We start from the raw sequence: 21997 nt of genomic DNA, 5'->3' as shown, positions 1-21997 counted from the left end.
GTTAGGATTTAATTAAATTCAGTGGTGCCTTCAGTTTAAAATGTCTTCAGTCGCTCTCAACTAGCTTTCTGACATTACCGCTGTCTCTCATAGCCCACACACACACAGATATTCATTCAGGGACAGATATGTGCAGAATGCAGCATGCACATACTTTAAAGAAGGGTGTGTGTGTAAGGTGTGAGTAGAAAAACACATTTCTTTCATGTCATCAAGATCTTTCAGAGAGTGCCTGAATTAGAATGTGAAAATAGAGTTTCGCGTGGGATGTAATTTGTGACTACTGCTACTACACCCACATGCAAACACACACATATTTATTCTTCATGTGGTGGGAATTTTTAATTGACTTTTAAATAGCAAGCCAACTATATTTTTTGTTCACTACCCCTAAACCTTACCATCAAAATAAGCTTTGTGCATTTTATAAGGAGATTATTTAGTTTGTATTAATATGTTTTCCTCACAGGGCTGTTGGCTGGTCCTCACAATGTGACTAATTTTAGGTTGTACACCTTGCACCCTTGTCTTCCATTTCTCCTAATGATCCACTCGACATTCTTTTGGGCCATAAATGCCACTCAGATAGAAGTCTAACTGTAACAATAGCTGTTGATATTTCTACACAGTGTAAATGTCACATTCCCAATCTGTTTTTCTTGACCACCTTAGTGATTTGCAAATGTTTGGAGTGTTTTCCTTTGTTGGAGTTGTCTGTGAGAAAGAAAATAAGATGGCTGCTCTGCTTCAACAGACACTACGATTGGAAAAAAACAAGCTGCAAACCTTAAAAACAAATGCTGTTGATCTAAATAAGAATTGACATGTGTTGTCTTTTATGAACTGTAGTTTTTGTTTTTTTGCTGTTATCATATTTGACCATAGTCTAGTACCATAGTATTTACCGTGTGTTGGAAGCATGGTAATAGCATTGTTTTTTTTTGGGGGGGGGGTTAGAACAGAACAGTACCCAGTAACAGTCAATTATAGCCAAATACAATGTTAGATGAAAATGATAATCTTGCACTACTGTGGTATATCTAAAAATAGCAAATTTCACTCAACGTCATCACACATGTTAAAAGAGAAAGCGGTCAGTGTTTCATTTAAAAACAGCTGCAATCGTGCATTAAAAGTACAGACACAGCAACCGGATGTTGATAAGTCCATTTATTGTACTAAAAATGGCTGATTACAAAGTACATTCACATGAACAGCACTTTCCGCTAGACTGTCTGTGTAGCTGACAGAATCTCTATCACTGGCTTAATGTAAGTAAATGACCCATGACATTAATCTAGCTTCCTCTCTACAGTCTTTGTAATCACTGTCTCAGACACACAGAAGAAAAAGTCCTTACGTGTTCATAAAATATATACATTAGGGACATACTGTCAGATAAATGTGCCATATATTTATATATATTTGATAAATATCATTCAATATCAGCTAGTTACATATCTACATTATTCACATAAACACTTCCTCAGTTCCTCGTGTGTATTTGGTGTCTGTGTAACACTGTGGCACAGTCATTGACTGGTGTGAGGCGAAGAGGTCAATGCTTTCAGAGAAAAAGAGAGAAAGAGAGAGAGAGAGAGAGGGAGAGAGAGAGAGAGAGAGAGAGAGAGGCAGGAAATGGAGTCTGTTATGTTACAGTCACCCAATCTAATTAACAAACACTGAAACTCTATGGCACTGAGCTCCATTTGGGTTCATGAGCACACACATCTGCAGAGGCCAAAACTGAGATAATGTTCTCATCTAAGTGTCGTTTCCATTCTCCCCTCTATTTACTTAGAGTCTTTTGAAGGGGATACAAGAATAAAAAAGTGCAAAGTGTTGATTTAATTCAGTCTTTTCTCTCATTTTTGTATAAAACATTCCCTCCTTTTTATGAGTGAGTTGAAAAATACTGCCACTGTATTTGATAATAGGTCAGAGTGCATTAAAGATGAGCTTTTAAGTACTCTTATGTGATTTTTAGGAAAAGTGAATGGGCCTGCTTGTGGTAGAGAGAGGGAGACAAAGAGAAGAAAATGAAGGAGAGGGCAGATGAGAAAGGAGAAAGAATGAAAAAAAAGGAGGAGGAACAGAAGAAAGACATACCTACCAAAAACTGGATGATTACAATGTTAATAAGCCTCCAATTGTGTTGAAAACAGATGGGAGAAGATAGGAAGGTACTAGTCCATACAAAAGTGTTCATAGCAAAGGGGAGAAATGCACAGCTGAGCAAAAAATGACGATATCATAAATCCATTAGTTAGAGTAGATCCAACTCCAAACAGTATCCTTAGATGAGAGATATCCACTCCCAAAAAGCTACGGAAAAAATATAAAAACGCCAAGGTGGGTTGACAAACATCAGCGAATAGACGCCCACGTCCATTGAAAAGACAATTTTCAGTCTGCTTTTCCTCTCCAGAGTCTGTCCATTGGTTTTCTCATTGCTTATGTGCAACAAAAGGTAGTTATATATATTTCAGAGATGGGGAGATATGTGTTATCGCAATCTTTGACAAGAGGCAAGCTCTGTCCTACTTCAGCAGAGCAAAAAGGAAAAAGTACGCTTAGGAGAAAAACATTTTGAAAAAAGAAGAATGTTTAAGGCAGTCTTTTTTGGCCGGCCCCCTTCTCTTGGTCAACGCCCGTTACAGCACCTACAAGAGGATAGATACGACTTACTACTCACGTACTGGAACGCAACACATTCCATGCAAAATATCTCTTAGAAAAAGTAAATAAGAAATAATAGTGCATTTAAAGGATTAGTTGACCCAAAAACGTTTCACACTCAGAACGACCAAAGCCATGTGATAGTTTATTATTCCGTTGAACACAAACGGAGAATTTTAAGACTTGTGCTGGTTGTTCTTTCAAGCATCAGGATCAAGGATGCTAAAACAATATAAAACACTATGATTTAAATCATTATTCACTCCAATTCTGTTCATTGCAATTGCATGGAAAAGAGTAACCAGCATAATTCTTTAAAATCTCTCATTTAGTGTTACATGGATGAAATGAAGTCATACAGCTTTGGATTGACATTATTTTTTTGGGTGAACCTTTCCTATAAAACATCTTTGGACGAATGTGTGTCAACAAACATAAGAGCAAGGGGGCAAGGCCAAAAAAAATATTATATCCAGTCATAATTCAGTATTAGAGCTTGTTATGTTTATTTGGCATTTTAACATTTAATTATTGCATTTATTTTGCTGCAGTGATCATTATAAAATGATTATTTTTTAAACAATTTTCAGTTTCTTAACAAGGCATTTGCTTCAAGTGATGCACACAGAGCATGTTCAAAACTTTCTGAAGTATATACAGTGTTTTGCAAAGTTAATTTAGAGATTTGTACAAACCTGCTCCCCCGAGACCACACATACACAGCGCTACACAGATGGCCGTGTACTGCAGTGGTTGTGTTCTCTCGTGCTGTTGTCCATAATAATGCACAGCACCCTAGCCCAAACATGTCCAGGATCAAAAAAGTAAAAAAGTCCCCAAAAAGTTTCCATGCAGTCCCAGTTACCATTGCCAAGATATGCTGTTCTGTCTTGTTGCGATACACCTGTTGTTACACAAATAGAGCAAGAGCTACTACAATATTTTTCCACTACCATTCCTGCTGGCCCACGCTGCTTTTACAGCCAACGGCTGATCCAGAGGTCTCTCACAATGTTAGGACACAGACTCCGCACACAGTTGGCACAGCTTGCCTACCGGGTGCAGATCAGCAGGAGAAATGCAACTGACATTTCATCTCATCAGTAGGCAATGAGGCACTGCACGGTAACAGTTTCAGCCACTGCTTCACTGTACCCACTGACACAAACACCAGCTGCTGCAATCTGTCCAGAGACCAGTGCTCGCCTTACGGATTCTGTGTGTCACTAATACAGACATGGACTTTTTATCACTGCATTAAATGCAACGAGCTGGCTTTGTATTCAAGGCTGCTTGCCTGCTGAGCCATCGTTTCTGACACGCAGGTGTAAGGTGCGGAAATTGTGCGTATAAACTGTACGTCATTATCATAGATTGAGTGTGATTTACAGTATATAGACTTATTTGTAAAGGGAACTGTGTGATGTTTGCGCCTCTAGTGGTAATTAATGGAATTGCACCCACAATATTAGTTACTCCAATATCGCTGTGTTGAGCAGGTCAAGCAAACAACATGTTGATTAACTTAGTTGTCTGTTTCAATTAAGAAGGGACAGGGACACTTTTAAACTTTAAATTGTACAAATCACTATTTTATTTTGGGCAGGGGTGCCAATTTATTGTTATGTTACATATAACCTATAGATTCAATCCCACAACTCCAACACCATAACTCGTAATGCACGAATACACATTTAAAGTCGTATTATACGAAAACGATAATTGTATGGTTGAACAACAAGATTCCATTATAATGAATATGAGGTGTGTTTCATCATGTGCACATGTATACACACATTCAGTGGTTTACGACTTCGGGTGCAGCCAACACGGCTTTTAGTGGCCTCGCTCAAGCTGTTTTCTCAGATCTAATCAATGAGACAAGAGCCCCCCCAATCCCGGCCCTCACCTCTGCCACCTCGACATCTGTCGGAGTGTGTGTATGCAGGCCTGTGAGTGTGTCGGGCAGCATCTGGGACTAATGAGGCTCAGCCTGCCACCTACTCGTTTAGCACCTTCCCACGAGCACTTGCGTCAGAGGTTACCGCCTGACGTGATGCGTTATTGTTGTTTGTGCCACACAAGCCCTCCGCCTCCACCTTTCTCCATGCTTCCCCAAGCGACTCTCACCTTTAAAATGAAGTTTGATTCTGCAAATGGAGCACCCAAGAGTCACCTCAGCTGCACAGTTATTCTCCAGTTATCAAAGATGTTACTGGGCACAAACTGACAACTGCTAGATTGTCAAAAAACACACATAACAGGAGGGTAAGAATAATATGGTATTAATATTATAGTTCCTTGCTTATTCTTTTGTTTGATTGATTGATTGATTGATTGATTGATTGATTGATTGATTGATTGATTGATTGAATGATCGATCGATTGATCAATGTTTTATAAGGTTCACAGATGCAAAAATAAATGCTACAATGAGAGAGAAAAAGGAGGGATGCATCAAAAAAGAAAAAAAATGTAGTAGGTAAAAACAGTAAAAATGAGCTAAAAATGACGTACATTTTTATTAGATTATTATTATAATAATATATGATAAAATTTGATTATAACAAAATTTGTTTATAATCAAATATATGATGATTTTTTTCAGAACTTATTTACGTTGTTTATAACTATTTATCATCTACTTCTAGATTTTGGACTATACTGCATTAATCTCCAATAAAAATGCAAACATACATTATAAAGTTTATTTATTTATTTATTCCTTATGCTACTTTTACTATTGGAAATGACAGTGAAAACTAGAGATGACAGATACTTTCTAACTGAGTTACCAGCCCACTGGCAAGTTTGATTTACATGCCAAAACCAACCCTTCCTTGCATTTGGTGCATAGCGGGTGTTAATTCTAGACCTTGGCCAGAACACACACCTCAGTTTACAGCAATCTAGTTACAACAATCTCTATACAAGCTCAGCAGGGGCTTGTTTAATAAATACGACATCTTCATAAATACAAAAAATTCTGAAAATTCTGAAAGTTCTGAAAAAATAAAAGATCAAAATAAAATGTGCACCTCTTTAAAAGCCCACAAATGAAGGAATATTAGTAGCTCCAACCTTTTAACTATGTTCTTATTGTGACACAAGGAGATAATCAACTAAATAAAAAATATCTCAAACTTTCAACCAGCAAAATGCGGTAAAAAGTGTGTTGCACCGCAGCCAGATGGCCACAGTGAGTGGGAGTGTGACTTCTGTCAGGCTGAGCAAGATGCATTTCTCTGTTGTTAGCACTTTAAATAATTGTGCTGAGGCTAGTGATTATTTGCATAAACACCATTTAAACATAGCTCAAGAGCTCTAATTCTACACCAAACAGCATGAAAAGAGAGATAGGGAATACATTGTGAGGAGGACAAAGAGTGAGCTCGCGAGAGAGAGCGAGATGGCACTATGATTCGCGTTTTATCTGTGGAGCATACTGAAAAACAAAGCAAAGAAAATACAGGAGATAAATTCCTCCTCGATGTATATTTATTAATGTTTTGCATCCGCTTTTCTTCACATAGTCGGCAAACCAATAAGTCCGTCTGAACCTGACTAACACGACTAAGCTGTCTGTCAAAGAACGCAATAATGACAATGTGGGATACGGGATCTCTGAACGAGGATAAATGCTTCACTGGCGTCTGCCCGACAAATGTGATCATATTCAGACTGACGCTTCATTGTTTGTTGATGTCTTTGTTTATCTATTTCTCCATTCGTCTATTTTCCTATGGCCATTATTTATGCCGTCCAACAATCATAAGCGAGGCGCTCATCAGACAGCTGTAAATTATACTGTCTCTTGTCTAACTATGTGACAACAAAGTGCAACATCTCCACATCCTCTGCTTGGTATCAGCAGCTGAATGACTAACCGTGATTTATGGCGGCAGAAGTGACAAGGCAACACTGAATTTATAAAACAATGATGCACTGATTTATATAGTCCATGTCTATAGATTATAGTGCATTGTTTGAAATCTGAACAGATTGGCTTGACACCATTACAGCTCTTTTAATTTTCTATGCCATTGAAGGTGAGGGTGAGATAATCGGGGGTGTAATTTAACTTTGTGGCCTTGTACTGATTCAGACAGGTGTTGTAGCAGAAAACACAGAAGAGATGTTGAAAGTCCTTTTTTTGTCCATACAGGTACTCTACACTGCATAGCGCATTATCTTCCATACTGTGAAACATACGATTCTGTTATAGACATTTAAAGAACAGTATAATCACGGTAAGTTTGAGGGTCGTCCGCACAGGTAGTGCTTGTTATTATCTCCACACAGTGAGACAACTCAGCATGGTTGCCTGTGTGTGCGTGTGCATGTGAGTGTGTGTGCCAGAGGCCCAGCATGGGGCATTTAAGTACACAGAGGGTACCTGGTATCAGTGATGTACTGTATGTGTGTGTGTCAGTATTAATATGTACAAGGCTGGGCTTGACTGCCAGAACCCAGGGAGGGTGCCGGAGAGAGGGGAGTCATCTTTGGCACCACACAGGGCACAGCAGCTGTTGTGGCGACCTGTCTGTCAGTCATGGTTGAGCTTTTTCTCTTTGGTCAAACTCAGATTTTTCTTCACTTTAAGGCCCTAAGAATTGATTTTGATCAAATCAAAATCACTAATCAGGTTTAATTTCTATTACAACCGAAACACTGATACTTTTGTGTACTTTGTAGACAGATGTGTTGAAGCGCAATGTGATGTGAGGCATTTTTAAAGATTTGTTTTGTGATGTGAAGTGTTTATTGGGTGTCATTTTCAAGCGTGCTGTTTTAAAAAAGCAAATCTGTGAAACTGTGAAAATGCTATTTAATTGTGTGTATATAGGATACACAAAATGCGAGCTGTAATTATCTTTAACAAGACAAAAGAAGCCTGACAATTCCTTCCAAAAATGTCACTTCCATCGCAAAATGCTATCAAACACAATACTGTACAAAACTGAATGACGTGGGGGAAATGCCATTACGGTGGCACTTTATTTTCTAAAAGTCCCCACGGCGAAAAGTTCCCAAAATCTTTCAAATGACAATAAAAGCCTCATAAACCCTATAGTGCAGCATCATAAAGTGCCGATATGAGATACAGGGTGGCTTGTTTGAGATTGTGCACCAATTCTTCATCCATGAGTGCTCAGCTGTAACAACCATGATGTCAGAGGATCCATCCAGCACAGAGACAAAAGCACAGTGAGTGACTGTTTAGACTTCCAGACGGCATTGACAAAGGGAAGGGAAAAAATCTGTAACTGTCGAAGCGTCGGATCTGAAAGAGACGTGTCTGACTTCTTAGACTTCGCAGACCGCTGGAGTGTTTCGTGCTTTTCTTCTTTCATTCCTTCTGCGCTTCCTGCCTTGGATTTTTCAGACGACAGCTCACTCATCAGATACAATAAAGGCAAGGTTGTCTAATAGTGTGACCAGCTTAGTCTCTCCATGCCAACGTATGACTATTAATCCTCTTAGCTAGCGCTGGGCCTCTTCATCTCTCATGTTTTTTCTCTGTACCTCGCTCTCATCTTCTCGCCATGCTTTTTTCTATCTCTTCGGATTAAACGTCGATGGGACGGTGGCTTGTTTAAATTTGATGGTGAGCCAAATGCAGGGTATAATCGGCTAGCCTGGTTGTGTGGTGCGTATACTAAAACTCTCTGGAATACTTGATTATGGTTGGACAGTTGAAGTATTGTCTGTCACATATTTTTAAAATTTACGTTAACAATTTTACTACTAGTAAAATCTACTAGTTGTATAATGTACAATAATGACTCACACTGGAATTCGTAAATATTTCACGAGGTGGCTAATTCGTATGAATTCGTACAATATTATTTGTATGTTTTAGTACGAATTGCTTTCATGTCAGTGACGTTAGGTTTATGGGTAGGGTTAGGGGAGGGTCTTCAGTATTGCTTTTTTCTAAAACACTTGTGTATGATTCACATTGTATGAATTCATACGAATTAGCCTACTCGTATAGTAAGAATTCCTGTAAAATCAGGCTAGGATTAGGAGTTTTTGCCAAAGCTATCTGATTTTTGGAAAACTACCAAATGAAATGTTTTTCACTTGTAAAAATACAACAAAAAAAATCCCCAAAGAAGAATCCACATTTAGACACTTTTTCAGTATCAAAAGCCCAGGAAAGGTTTCAGTGATTGCACAGATCTGCAGGTGGACGACTGTTTCCTTCCTGTGACTGATTTCTACTTAGATCTCAGACTTGAAAAAACATTCTTTGATCATGGAGAAAAGAGAGAAAGACAGCGAGACGAAGCTAATTGCTTGTTGATGGAGATAAAATCGGCGTCTTTCACGCGAACTAGCGCCGGTCATTAAACTGACATGCTCGTGTTCTGTTGCTTCTCGTTAAAACAAATGTTTACAGTGAAGACCGCTGTCAGATACAGAGTACACACCTGGTTAGACCCCAATTAGATCTTGAAAGCTTTGATCCACTTGTTTATTTATTTTCCATTTCCTATGGTTAGGCCTAGTAAATTGATTAAATGGTCTGTAATGGGATTGTTAGAGTGAAGCATGGGTTGATCTATTTTGTCAGGTATATTTTTTCACAAATCAATGTGTCAGGCAGACATAAACTACGGTTTTACTCTCTCGACTACCACTAGCTCTCCTGAGCGGACGGGCTCCAGTGACAGTAACTGACCAGCAATGTGTATTTCCTCCCCCTAAGGAGCGTCAGCATGGCTATACGCACATGCGTCCATACACTGTTCAGCCTCTAAGCATTATGGGACCTCTTCACAATCACTGGCTTCTTTCCACAGTATGAGCGCAACTCCCTATGCCCAGGGCAAGATCAGACCCCACTGTTCCTCTGAGAGGCAGTGTGAGTGTGTTTGCGTGTGTAATAAAGCACGGAAAAATAAGAGAGAGCACTTGATTGAGACACCCTTCTGTTTTCAAATCTGCTGTAAGCTTGCTGATAAACGTTACTCAGTCATTCACTGTCTGCGCCCTCATTGGCAACCGCTTTGTCTAGAAACTTTATCTTTGTTGTACAAAAAGCCTATTACATATGCAGATTTGTATTGGGTCAGCACAGTATAATCATTCTGCAGGAAACAAATAGAGATGAAAAGGATAGAATTGATCTTTCCCGTGACCTCCTAAAGAGAGGAGGCCTCAGACTATTAGCAGGTCGTTGTCAGATAAATTATGCTGTATTAAACTGTGAAGTTCAGCTGGTGTGCAAGAGAGAGGGAAATGGTGAAAGATAAGAGAGAAAAAGAGAATTATGTGAGGCATGACAGTGAGCGATACTACAGATAGCCAGACACCGGCCAGCATGGCCACTACTGACCACTGAGAAGTAGCCAACACAGTGCTTTACAGACAGAGGGGGGTCCGGCCCTGAGCCTCGTTAAAAAGAGGTTTAGAGGGAGTTGATATTGCCTTCCTGTGGATCGCAGACCTCAAAGCTACATTCTAGGATGGAACACTTATATCGAAAAATGCTGCATTTATCCATTTCCTTTAACCAGTGAGTGGGCTTCAATCACATCTCAACTTGGAATACACACAAGTACAGCTATTTTCGTATATAACAACAGAAACATGTTCCTCCTCCCCCCACCAAAAAAATAGACAGGACAAGATAAATCAACACAATCTCACGGGACTTTGTAACTATTTTACAACGTGGCTTATTCGTATGAATTTGTGTGATCTTATTCGTATGATCTGCTTCCACGACTGTGACGTTAGGTTTAGGGGTGGGGTTAGGTGAGGGGTTTTAGCATGGCGTTTTCTATGTTTTTGTACGATTCACGTTGTATGAATTCATACGAATTAGCCACTGCGTAAAATAGTAGAGATCAGGTTGGATAAATGTGTAACATTTTCAAGTGGCTGGATCAAAAACGAGCTTTCTTTGTTGAGAATGTGATGTTTTTTATTGGGTAGACATTTTCTAGTCTTGATTAGCGCCAATCAGCACCAGGAAAGTACAAGACCACAACTATTCCTGTCACCAAGCAGAAGTGACAGACCAGCACATAGGAGAGAACAGAAAACAGACCACTGTAAAATCTTGTAGCCAAAAGGCTAACGCAGTGCCACCATGTGACAGTGTCATTGATTATAATGAGAGCCATCTATTTATGGCACATCCTATCACACCGTGTCATATTGCTCACTTTTAGTGTAAACGGTGTAATAATTAAAATGAAGAGAATTTTAAATGAAATAAGAGAAAGACAGAAATGAGATAATAAGACAAACTTTGTGTTTGGCAGCAGTTCTGTATACAGAACTATTCTGTTTGTCTCTTGATGTTGGAGAGGACGGGAGACACTGCAAGCTTTTGCCCATTCTGACCCATTTGTATCATGAAGCCACGGTCGGTGCAGTAATGGTGATGCATGAAGCCTCCAGTGTGAACTCTAATATGGCCTTTGGTGACAGCTTTGATTGACAGCATGAGTGAATGTCCAACATGCTGCACTCAAGAGAGAATGTCTACAGGGCATGGTGCGCTGGTCCTGTAACATACAAATGCATGAGGGCTTCATAACACCAACCTTTTGATAAAATGCAGAAGGATGGGCTGGAATGATAAAATAGTGGGAAAACTAAAGCAAATTAATCAAAAGTAAAAAAAAAGTAAGAGTTCGCTTTAGGAATTTGCACTGGAAATCAGAGGACTGAAATCACAAATTCATGCATTCATTTTACCATGAATGTCATAGACCAATCCATGATGATAATGACATGTAGCAACCTCTCCACATTGACAGCTGCCTTGTTTGTGACCAGATTCAACAAACAAATGCATTTGACTTAAAATCCTTTAATAATACCACAAAACATTTTGTCTATGGAGCGAACAATAACCATAGTCTACACAGCTATGTTTACAAGAATAAAGTTGAAACGAGGGTAAAATGAACATGTTTTTTTTGTAACACTTCAATAAAGTTGTATTTGTTGCATTAGATAACATGAACTAACAATGAACAATACTTATACAGCATTTATTAATGTTAGTTCATGTTAATTTCAGCATTTGCTAATACATTTTTTAATTAAACATACATTAACAAGAATTAATAAATGCTAAAAAACGATATAAATAAACAAACAACACTGTGTGACAGGCATATACCATTTAATCTGTCTTTCTTCCATCCTCAGGATTTGGGACTGGCCGGACCATAAGCCCCCTGCATGCAGCCAAGACTTAGCCCAATGAAATCCAGTTGGACTCAGATCAATCCATCTGAACTATGAGCGAGATCCCAACCATGCATTAAAAATAATAAAACCAGTAAATAACAGAGGTCTGTGCATTTCATAAATCATTCTGTAAAATTCAAAAATAAACCCAGAGGTTTCCATGTAGCTTTCATGTGTCGATTCACCTTTTTATTTACTTATTCCTATTCATCTATTTGATGATTTATTTATTTGTTTGGAGGGGGTATAAGAGTTCCAATCTGTTGCCTGTATAATCCTAATCTTCCATTCAATAATCAGTGGTCTTTCTGGTGGATACAGGGGTGGCGTTTGATGGGATTATGTAGCGCTCGCAGAAGGATCCAGACACACAGGAGCAGGCAAACAAAAGGTGAGTCCAGTAAGTCCCCTTATCCGCTCATTCTCTAAGTGGATTTGATGGGCGGCCATCGCACCGCTGTGCCTTTTTCTCCATATACCGCAACATCTATTAAAGAGAATGATGGTGACCTGCCACAGGTGCAAACGACCCTCTAAACATCGTTCCTTATACGCGACTTCATCCCGCTTGACTGACTGTTTTAGTGCGACAGACTCCTTGATAGAGTCCTACAGCAACATGTAAGAGTTCTTTGTCTTTGCCAATAGCTGGAGGCATCCAAAAGAGCTTGAATCTGTTTGTTTATTCTTTACCTGTTTATTTCTTACCTAAATCCATAAAGGTGCGCCAAAACATACTCACTAATCCGTGGTTGACAAAAGGCTGAAACGTCCTCACCTACATTTAAACGTTTGAACAAGAAGTTTGAATATAATGCATGAATTTTAACAGAATGTATAACTAAAGGACATTTTGCTCAGTTTTGCCTGTGATCTTGCTTGTCTATGAAAGCGTTTGCCATTCACACAACGGCATTTTCGCGAACAAGTTTGGTAAGATGTTGTTTTGCTGCATGTTGCTATTCTTTCTTTGAAAAAAGACTGAAACTGCTGTTACCGTATACAGTGTACATCCGCTTTTATCAATATGGAAATTAGATGGCATCTGTTATGGCTTTATACATTTGGGAAGAAATATTATTGATCTTCATATTTAAAGATACGGTAACCCAAGCACAGTATTGGTTAAGTTTGTGTATTGTTTTTTGCATGCTTGTGCTTGCCTATGTGTTAGCACCCTAAAATATTTAACTATGTATAAATATTTAATATTTCCTAGGCACAGTAAAACCCCCACACACTCTTTGTCTTTTTTCTTTGTCTCACACACACATTGACACTTCCACAAAACACACAGCATTCAGAAAAAGGGACACGGTGAGCTTAATCGCCTGAGGTGAAAAATGACTTAAAAAACAGCACTCATCCCGAGGAAAGAAACAGAAATCAATAGCCACAGATGGTCTTACATCAGAATCAAATATCTCACTTCTTAAGATTCTGTCTCAACCTTTCTCTCTCAGCCTCGAAATGCCCTGAGCTACAGAGCTGAGACACAGAGGAGGGGAGGGTAAAACAAGGAAAACACAAGCATCACATACAAACACATACTTTCAGGCTTTTAGGCAACTTTCACAGAATGTTCTTTCAATGTCAGACAATTGCACAACTAGTTTTACTAGTTTGGTGAAGAACATGTATTTCATTAAAGGTCAATCTGTAAAAAGAAGCTATCCTGTGGTTCAGTGGTAAGAGCATGGCGTTAGCAACCCCAAGGTCATGGGTTTGATCCCAGGGATTGCACATACTTAAAAAAACAAATGTATACTATAATGCAATGCAAGTTGCTTTGGATAAAAGCATCTGCTAAATGCGTAAATGTCAGACAATTGCACAACTAGTTTTACTAGTTTGGTGAAGAACAGGTATTTAATTTAATTTTCATTGAATTGAATTTCAATCAGTGCAATGAAACATTTGGGATGGAAGTAATGAAAATAATTTATTAGAAATGTTGCTAGTGCCTTAGTAGACTGGAATATAAAATAAAAAATATTATTTTATTAAACCAGAAAAACCGTGTCAATGTCTCCAAGACGCTCGAGGAAACTTACTTGCAAAGCTGCAGTACTGTGAAAAGTTTTAGGCACTCACCGTTGCTGTCCTTCTGAAACCTATATCTCCATATTTGGTGATTTTTATTTTAAAATAAAAATCATTATTATTCGTCACCCTTTATGTTTGTTACTGACTTTTGCAAATACTTAACCAATAAAAAGTTTTAAAAAGTGCTTGTCAACTTTAATCATTTAAAAATGCAGTGTTTTTTTTCCATTTCCTGGAAAAGTGAATTTGGAGGTACAAAGTTTTAGAAGGACATTCTATTAAAACTCCGTGAAGTAGGGATGCTTTCAAAAATACACTTGCACAAAGTTTTTTTGCAGATTTGCAGGTAGCTTTTTTTCTTTGTGTAATATGCAAATGTATACCTGTAGTTTAAGTCACTTGGGATAAAAGGGTCTGCAATATGCATAAATGTAAATAACATACAATTTTGCACTATTTCTGATGTCACTTAAATGGATAAGAAATGTCTGTGACCATGTGGCACCTCCTGCTCTCACAGAAGTACATAAGATGCTCTTTTGAACATGTTTAAATCATGCTGGGATAACATGATCACGTGTTTTGCACAAACCTGTGGTGTTCATGCCAGCTTTAATGCATGCTGTCATTAAAGCAAATGCCAAATTCTGAAGCTCATTTCAATAGTTCCTCAAGAAAAACCTCTAAGCAAGATATTAGTTTGTACTGTCTCCTTCCTTTAGCATCTAATTAATGCATTGAAAACAGCAGGCACTAAATAGCAGCTACTGTACCCCTGCACACACACACACACACACATACATAAACCACCCACTTATATTACTGGAACATAAGATCCAAGTTATCTGTTTAAAGTCTGTTACCTCTAAATAAACCCATGAGTCTTAAACTTCAGGTTCTGCTACTGTAAGTGATTGACACACAAAACCCCGCAACCTACCAAAAAAAGATAAAACATCAGCAGAAAACACACTCAGTGTGTAGCGTGGGAGTGTGTATGTGTGTCTATCTCAGGAAATAAGAGCTGGGAGATATTCCAGGAAGTTTTTCTGCTCAGCCGGCACAGTTGCTCAATAAAAGCTCCTGTGTGCATAAGCGGCTTGTACTGCCGAGCGTATTTTAATGAGCTCTATCCTTCTCTCCCTGACTGTTGCATGCTGGGATTACCTTTTGGGGTCACGTCCGTCCTAATCCCATCAGCGCAACATGGCTCAAAAACTAACAACCCACCGCTGACCTCCGCAGGTAGACCTGATACTGCAAGCCCTTGTCTTCATCGTTGTTGAAATTTCCTCACCTATAAATATGCCATATAATCTCTCACCCAACCTTCGCTGACTTTTTAGAAGTCAGCACAAGACGGACTGATTCCTGATCGCTGCTCCTAACCTGAGAAACTATGGGATTCCTTTTGTGCCAATAAAAATGAACGCAAACTTTTAAAAACCGAACAAAAATATACAATGAGAAAGAGAAAAAACACTTTGATAATGAAAACAATAAACTCAGTTGCAAGAATGTGACATGATTTTCAAATAAACTGCTATTTTTCTTAACAATTTTCTAAGTTTCGTTTTTGCAAATCGACTTCCTTGTCAGGGAGCTGTCAATCAAAAACTCACTAGCCAATCAGCGTAAAGCGGTCATAATTCCTGCCTACACGTGAGATTTGTGCCAGAAAGGCGAACGAAAAATTGAGAAGCGTAAACGAAAACTCGGAAAGCGCAAATGAAAAATCTAGCAGTGAATTCACAACTATTATTTGCAAAAACGAAACTTAGAAAATTGTTAAGAAAAATAGCAGTTTATTTGAAAATCATGTCACTTTCTTGCAATTGAGTTTATTGTTTTCATTATCAAAGTGTTTATTTTCTTTCTCATTGTATATTTTTGTTCGGTTTTTAAAAGTTTGCGTTCATTCTTATTGGCACAAAAGGAATCCCATAAGAAACTGGGCTCTGACTGTTTTGACTGAGATCTACACCACCTTACCGGGATGCTTGTGATTTTCAAGTGCATTGCAGCAGGTGAAAGCAACGCACATACATGCATTATAGATGTAAACCTGGATGGTATAATACAAGACAATGGAGGAAGTGAGCGTGAAGAGAGATACAGTGAACTGTTTAGGGGAAATGGTGGTATTAAAATCCTTTCCATAAAGACCAGATGAAGATCACAGGAGAGATACATATGACTGACTGCACAAATATGTCATTTTATTACCTAGGGTGTTTGAGATGCAAGATTGAAGTGCACGGTTAAACACTTTTTAGCAAGTCAACCTGAACCCATAGCTCCATGCGCACACACAACCATCATGCACAACCAACTGACAGACAGTTGGTCCGATGTATTCTGTCATACACCCACCCATCACTTAATTTCTGTCTTTGTCCTTCAGTTTCACACACTGTTAGGAACACTGTTTCCATGATGATTTGAGCCAATTACAATAGCTGTATATCACCCATCCATCCATCTGTACAATCATTTAAGTAAAACAGTAGTCTTAAACTACAGATAGTCTCAAACGCTCTCTGAAATGTTAATAATTTATCTTTAAGTCAAACTTTTTTCCTTTTGACTGGTTTTGATTTCAAGGTTTTCTTAAAGCACTGTTAAAAGATTGTTATACAAAAGTCAGGTATATACTGTACAATACTGTACTATGTTTGGTTTTTAAGTCAAATGCATATACTACAGTATATACATTGTGTCAATGTAAAGACTTTATTATGACAATAAAGCTATTAGAATCTTAAATCTACAGGCTGTTTTGTCCATGTACAGTAAACTTTTTTAGATCACATATATTTATTCAATTGACCAGTACCAGCTATGATATTGTTGGTGTCTTATTCAGAGTGCTACCGGCAAAGAATAAATTGCATCAAATACAATCCCAGGCATAATTACTAAAGCACACAGGTAGGTCAGGTATTATGAAGTCAATAAGTTCTGAAAGGGTCTCTCCACACATCAATAACTACTGTATATAATAAGAATATTACTGTATATTGGTATATTTCAAGATTTTAAAACACTTTCTGACATTCATTATATCCTTGACAATATGGCACTATTAAAATGGCCACCCAATCTATCATCTGTCTGTCCATTTATCCATTCAGTCTAAAAGTGTGAAAAGTACGCTAATCTCGACCCAAATCAGATGTTTGTGTTTTTTTCCTCTAACTGTTTTTGATACCATTTTCTAACCGTTTTGTCTGCCAGACAAAGCCGTCTTCTTAACAGTCTTCTTATCCGCAAATACAAAAACGGTTTTCCTTCAAACACAGCGTCGTTCGCTCTCAATATACAGTTAGCTGTTCACTGTTACTTTACACACATGCTTACGCACTAACTCTGAGAAAAAACCTTATAATCAATGCAGCACCAAAGAGAGGACAAATGGGGAAAACAGCAGAAAGTCAAGCTGAGCAGGCTAATAATGGCACCACTCCAAAGGTAGACTGTAAATCAACGTTAAATCAATGGTTAATCAATGTTTTCCTCCCCTGCTGATTATCAGTCTCTCAATACATTACTAACCACTAGACGCTTACTAAATGCTGACGCTAGCAAAGTCCTATCTCCCAGCTGAAGGTCCACTTCATGGCAGAAGAGGGTCACTGGTTTAACATAGAAGGGATTGTCACTTTAACCTTTCTCACTTTAACCTGCTAAACAAGTGGATTATGAGTAGCTTCGACTAAGCTTGAAGGCAACTAAGAGCTCAAACCCATGCCTGGAGTAAAATCCAATCTGACCTGAAGAATTAAACACACTCAAGTCTATCGGCTGCAGGGATGTTGCAGGACAACAAGACACTGTGTAGTTGGACTACAAATGTCTAATACAAAATCACCAAATGATTATAATTCTGAGAAGTGTTATACAAGTATAGCTGCACTACCATGTAAGCCTCCAGTCAATACTGTGCTATAATAAACCTCATTGAGTTCCCTTCAGTGCTGTTGCTTTGTATGCAAATGATTTAGATTGACTAAAAACTTTAACTCATTTGTCCTCTCATTCTCTTCACTATAATACCACCTTCTGTCACAATTTCTCACGCAGATATTTTGTTTTTGTTGTTTTCCCTACTTTACATTCTGTTTATACTGTGCTAAGCCTGTGCATCGTTCTTGTGTTCCTTTCCAGTCATTCATCACTTCCTACTGTTTATCTTTTCTTTTCTCATTTACTATCTCTTCATCTCTCGAACACGATATATCATCAACCAGACTTTTGCCACGATAACAACTCTTAAGTCATCGAGGGGGAATTCGCTTTGAATAATTTGCACCCTCTGATAGTGTTGTTCATTTGCATGTTCTCTCTGCATGGTTTTAGCACCTGAACACTTTTAACACGTTCAAAAGCAAACAAAATAAGTGCAAGAGGTAAGAAAGAGAAAGCTGGCATTGGTTCATCACTAAGACAGGATAATAATATCCCTGCAACACACAAGTCATAGGTCTTCATGTCAGCTGAAAGATGAGAAAGGGAGAAAGAAGGAAACAGAGGATGGAGAAGCAGATCACATTCTGAGTCCTACACAGGAAATTGATTTCGGCCCCTGTGGTCACATGGACCTTGTGAGAGAAGTGTGTGCTTCGCTTGCCCGTGTGCGTTTGTGTGTTTTGGCAAAAATAGTGGCAGTGGGATGGGTCAAACAAATATCCGTTTTTTACTTGATAGGACTCTAAACATGGCATGCAAGAAACCCATGGCTAAAAAGACAACCACTAACTCTGCAGACGAAAATGTCCAAAGATGCCAAGATTGCAAAGGCGAAGAAATGCATCCCAAATGTGTCTAATCCTTTTTAAGTTTAGCTGTATTTTGCAACATCATAGATGGTTCTTGCCAATACGTTCTACCAGCTTGTACCAGCTACACTAAGAAAAATGTGCTTCAAAAGGTTCTTCGATGCCATAGAAGAACCTTTTGGTTCCATAAAGAACCTTTAACATCTGAAGAACCTTTCTGTTTTACAAAAGGTTCTTTGTGGCGAAAAAATGTTCTTTAGATTATAAGAAAGCAAGAAAGAGATGGTTATTTAAAGTTTACCTTACCTTACCTTAAAGATCCCTTGACTGAATGGTTCTTTGTGGAACCAAAAATGGTTCTTCTGTGGCATCTCTGTGAAGCACCTTTTAAGCACCTTTATTTTAAGAGTGTAGTGAGCAGTTTGAGTGTTTCCTGCCTCTATTTTCATCCCTGCTTTTGCTTTTCCCCTAACAATTAGCGTTCAGAATTAATCTACTATTTAAAGATTTACAAACACCATCCCACATTTAATCAACTGCCTCATTCAATTTCGCTCCTACAACCTGGACAGCGTGAGGCTAAAAGTGTTAAAGCTGCCTAATTGAACTCCTAATTCTTTCAATGAACACAGATTTGTATTAACCGTAATGTACATGATAGGCTGAAGCTTTTCAAAACTTGGCGAGGAAAGGAAGCACCTTGACTCTGCTTAGAAATGAAGTGAAAGAGTAATTTGATTAAGCGAAATGCACTTCTGTACATGTTAAATCTTTCTGCTGGGGACTTAAAAAAGTATTCAATTACCTGCTCAATCAAGCCCAATTTACCACAAGGAAAACACACAGAATCCAGTAGCATTGAACCTTACTTTTAACACAAAAAAAGAGACACGGTGTGTGTGTGTGTGTGTGTGTGAGAGAGAGAGAGAGAGAGAGAGAGAGAGAAAGGCTTCACACCAATATGCGAGTGAGTATTGATCTAGAATCTATAGTCACCGGGTGAGGCTGGGTTCAAGTGTAAGAGCTCTTCATATCTGGAAACAGCTTACTGCCTACTGAGACACCATGGCATTGGGTATAGACGGCATGGGGCATTCTATAAGTACACCTGTCATTATTGGTGTGTGTGTGTGACAGTTAGGTAAGTGGGCAGCACAGCTTCAGGCACACCCCCGCAGCTAACACATCCTCCCCCCATCCACTAGGGTCTCGTTGCCGTGGCAACGCTGGCTGAGAGTCCCAGCAGGACAAGAGATAAACAACAAGCCATATCCTACCACAGGGAAGTACTTTAGTGGATGTGTGTCTGTGCGTGTCTGTATGCGAGCGTGCATATGTGTGCCTGTGTGCGTCAGGCTAGTCCTTAGAGATCCAGCTTGTCCGCTTCATCCCCCAAAGTTGATGGACAACAACAACATCCATTAGATTACTATCAGCCATTCTCTTGAGAAACTGAAAACCTGGCAACAGTGGCACACACAGTTGTGGCTAACTCTCTAAGCCCCCAATGGCCGTGATGTACTGGTCACAGACCTGGCAACCACTGGCTAAACCTGTGTACCAGACACCAAGGTGGCAATGACGGTGGATGTTAACTCCCCGAGCTGGGTGTAAATCTGGCGAAAGAGGCAGGTGCACCGTCCCTCAGCACTGGGGAAGATAAATATAAAGTAGCGAAGCTTCCCCTGAGGGCAGAACTGTTACAAACACAAACTCCATCAGATTACAGCTGCACACATGGAGAGCTTGCTGAAACTCCTCTCCAATTCTGCTGAAAGCGAACGCTTCTCGGAATTTGATTCCAGCACCTCCAGCATCTACGGTAAGGAGGGAGCAATTCGCCGGACTCTCCGACCCTGCGAAGCGAATAAATTATTCATAGCTCATTTTTGGTTAATCAAACAAATTAGATAAAAGAACTTCTATTTTCTAATTCAAACATTGGGGAAGAGGATGATTTCATATTTCGGCTCATATGCAAGAGGGGATGTTTGCAACGCCATCATAATCCATATACTGCTAATGTTACATCTAGAGACCTTCAAATATTCGTCTCAAATTCCTTCATTCAGACTGCCGGAACTTAAAACCCAGAGAGCCTTTTAAAGGTCCAGTCCCATATATTGGAGCCACTGTGCTTCTGGTTACTTAAGCTAGCCACAGATATGCGATACTAAGATTTCCCTGATCAAATACGATTAAGGTGGTTATTCTCTCTGCGGTGCTCTTCTTGAGGGGAATCAGCCATCGGCTTATAAACCGGAATGACAGAGCAGTACGGAAGCAGGGAGGAAAAGAGCTGAGTGTGGTTAAAGGGGGTTCGGAAGAGAGAAACAGAATAAGGAGATCGGAAGTGAGTGAGAGATGCTATGGATTTTACAATGAATCTTACTGTATTTTCATTCGTTTTACGTTCTCTCTTTGTGTGAATGTTTTTGTACAGCTTTTTCTTATAATTTAACATACTTTTTACCTAACCTGGCAATTTTTTAGCATATGTTGACCTTTATTATCAAATTATGTACTTTGTTTTGCATTGTTACTGTAATTAATTTGCATAATTTCATGTGTAGGCCAGAAAAGAAAGATGATGGATGGATGGATGGACGGAGAGAGAGAGCGATAGATAGACAGACAGACAGACAGATAGGTTCTTTGATGTCATAGAAGAACCTTTTGGTTCCAAAAAAACCTGTTAACGTCTGAAGAACCTTTCTGTTGCAAAAAAGGTTATAAAAAGATTATAAAATATTATAAAACAAGTAAGAAACCTTTGACTGAATTGTTCTTTGTTGAACCAAAAAATGGTTCTTCAATGGCATCGCTGTGAAGAACCTTTTAAGCACCTTTATTTTTAAGAGTGAAGATGAAAGAAAGAAAGAAAGAAAGAAAGAAAGAAAGAAAGAAAGAAAGAAAGAAAGAAAGAAAGAAAGAAAGAAATGGAATGAATGAATGGACAGACCGATGAATGGACAGTCAGATGGACGAACGAAAATGAACGAAAATGAATGAACGAACGAAAGAAAGAAAGAAAGAAAGAAAGAAAGAAAGAAAGAAAGAAAGAAAGAAAGAAAGAAAGAAAGAAAGAAAGAAAAAAGTCCTGACGTGACTCCACATCACATTCGCTAATTAGATGAGTTACATCATGCTCACTTAATGCCCATAGCCATTAACCACAATGGCAGTATTCCCAGAATCCTTTGCTTTTAACAAACCCCTATCTAGTTATCTGAGCTTATGTATTGTATATAGCCTCGCTATTTTGTCAGTTTCGA

The 21997-nt window shown here is 38.8% G+C and overlaps 1 protein-coding gene across 2 annotated transcripts in view; it reads right to left on the bottom strand.

Annotated features, from left to right (window-relative positions):
- pcdh1b (protocadherin 1b) overlaps positions 1 to 21997 on the bottom strand; it is a 139117-nt gene that overhangs the window by 20307 nt on the left and 96813 nt on the right. The window contains exon 5 of one of the 2 annotated variants that reach the window (XM_057349036.1): positions 1162 to 2663. The exons of the other annotated variant lie outside the window; for it this stretch is intronic. Coding sequence (XP_057205019.1) covers positions 2608 to 2663 — 56 coding nt within the window. The 3' untranslated portion in view covers positions 1162 to 2607. Of the gene's footprint in view, positions 1 to 1161; positions 2664 to 21997 lie in introns of those variants that run through there. 2 annotated transcript variants of the gene reach the window in all.

This window comes from Triplophysa rosa, linkage group LG13 (assembly GCF_024868665.1).
Source record: "Triplophysa rosa linkage group LG13, Trosa_1v2, whole genome shotgun sequence".
Lineage (NCBI taxonomy): Eukaryota > Metazoa > Chordata > Actinopteri > Cypriniformes > Nemacheilidae > Triplophysa > Triplophysa rosa.
Note: the sequence above shows the minus strand (reverse complement) of the source record. Positions and strands in the feature narration are given on the sequence as shown.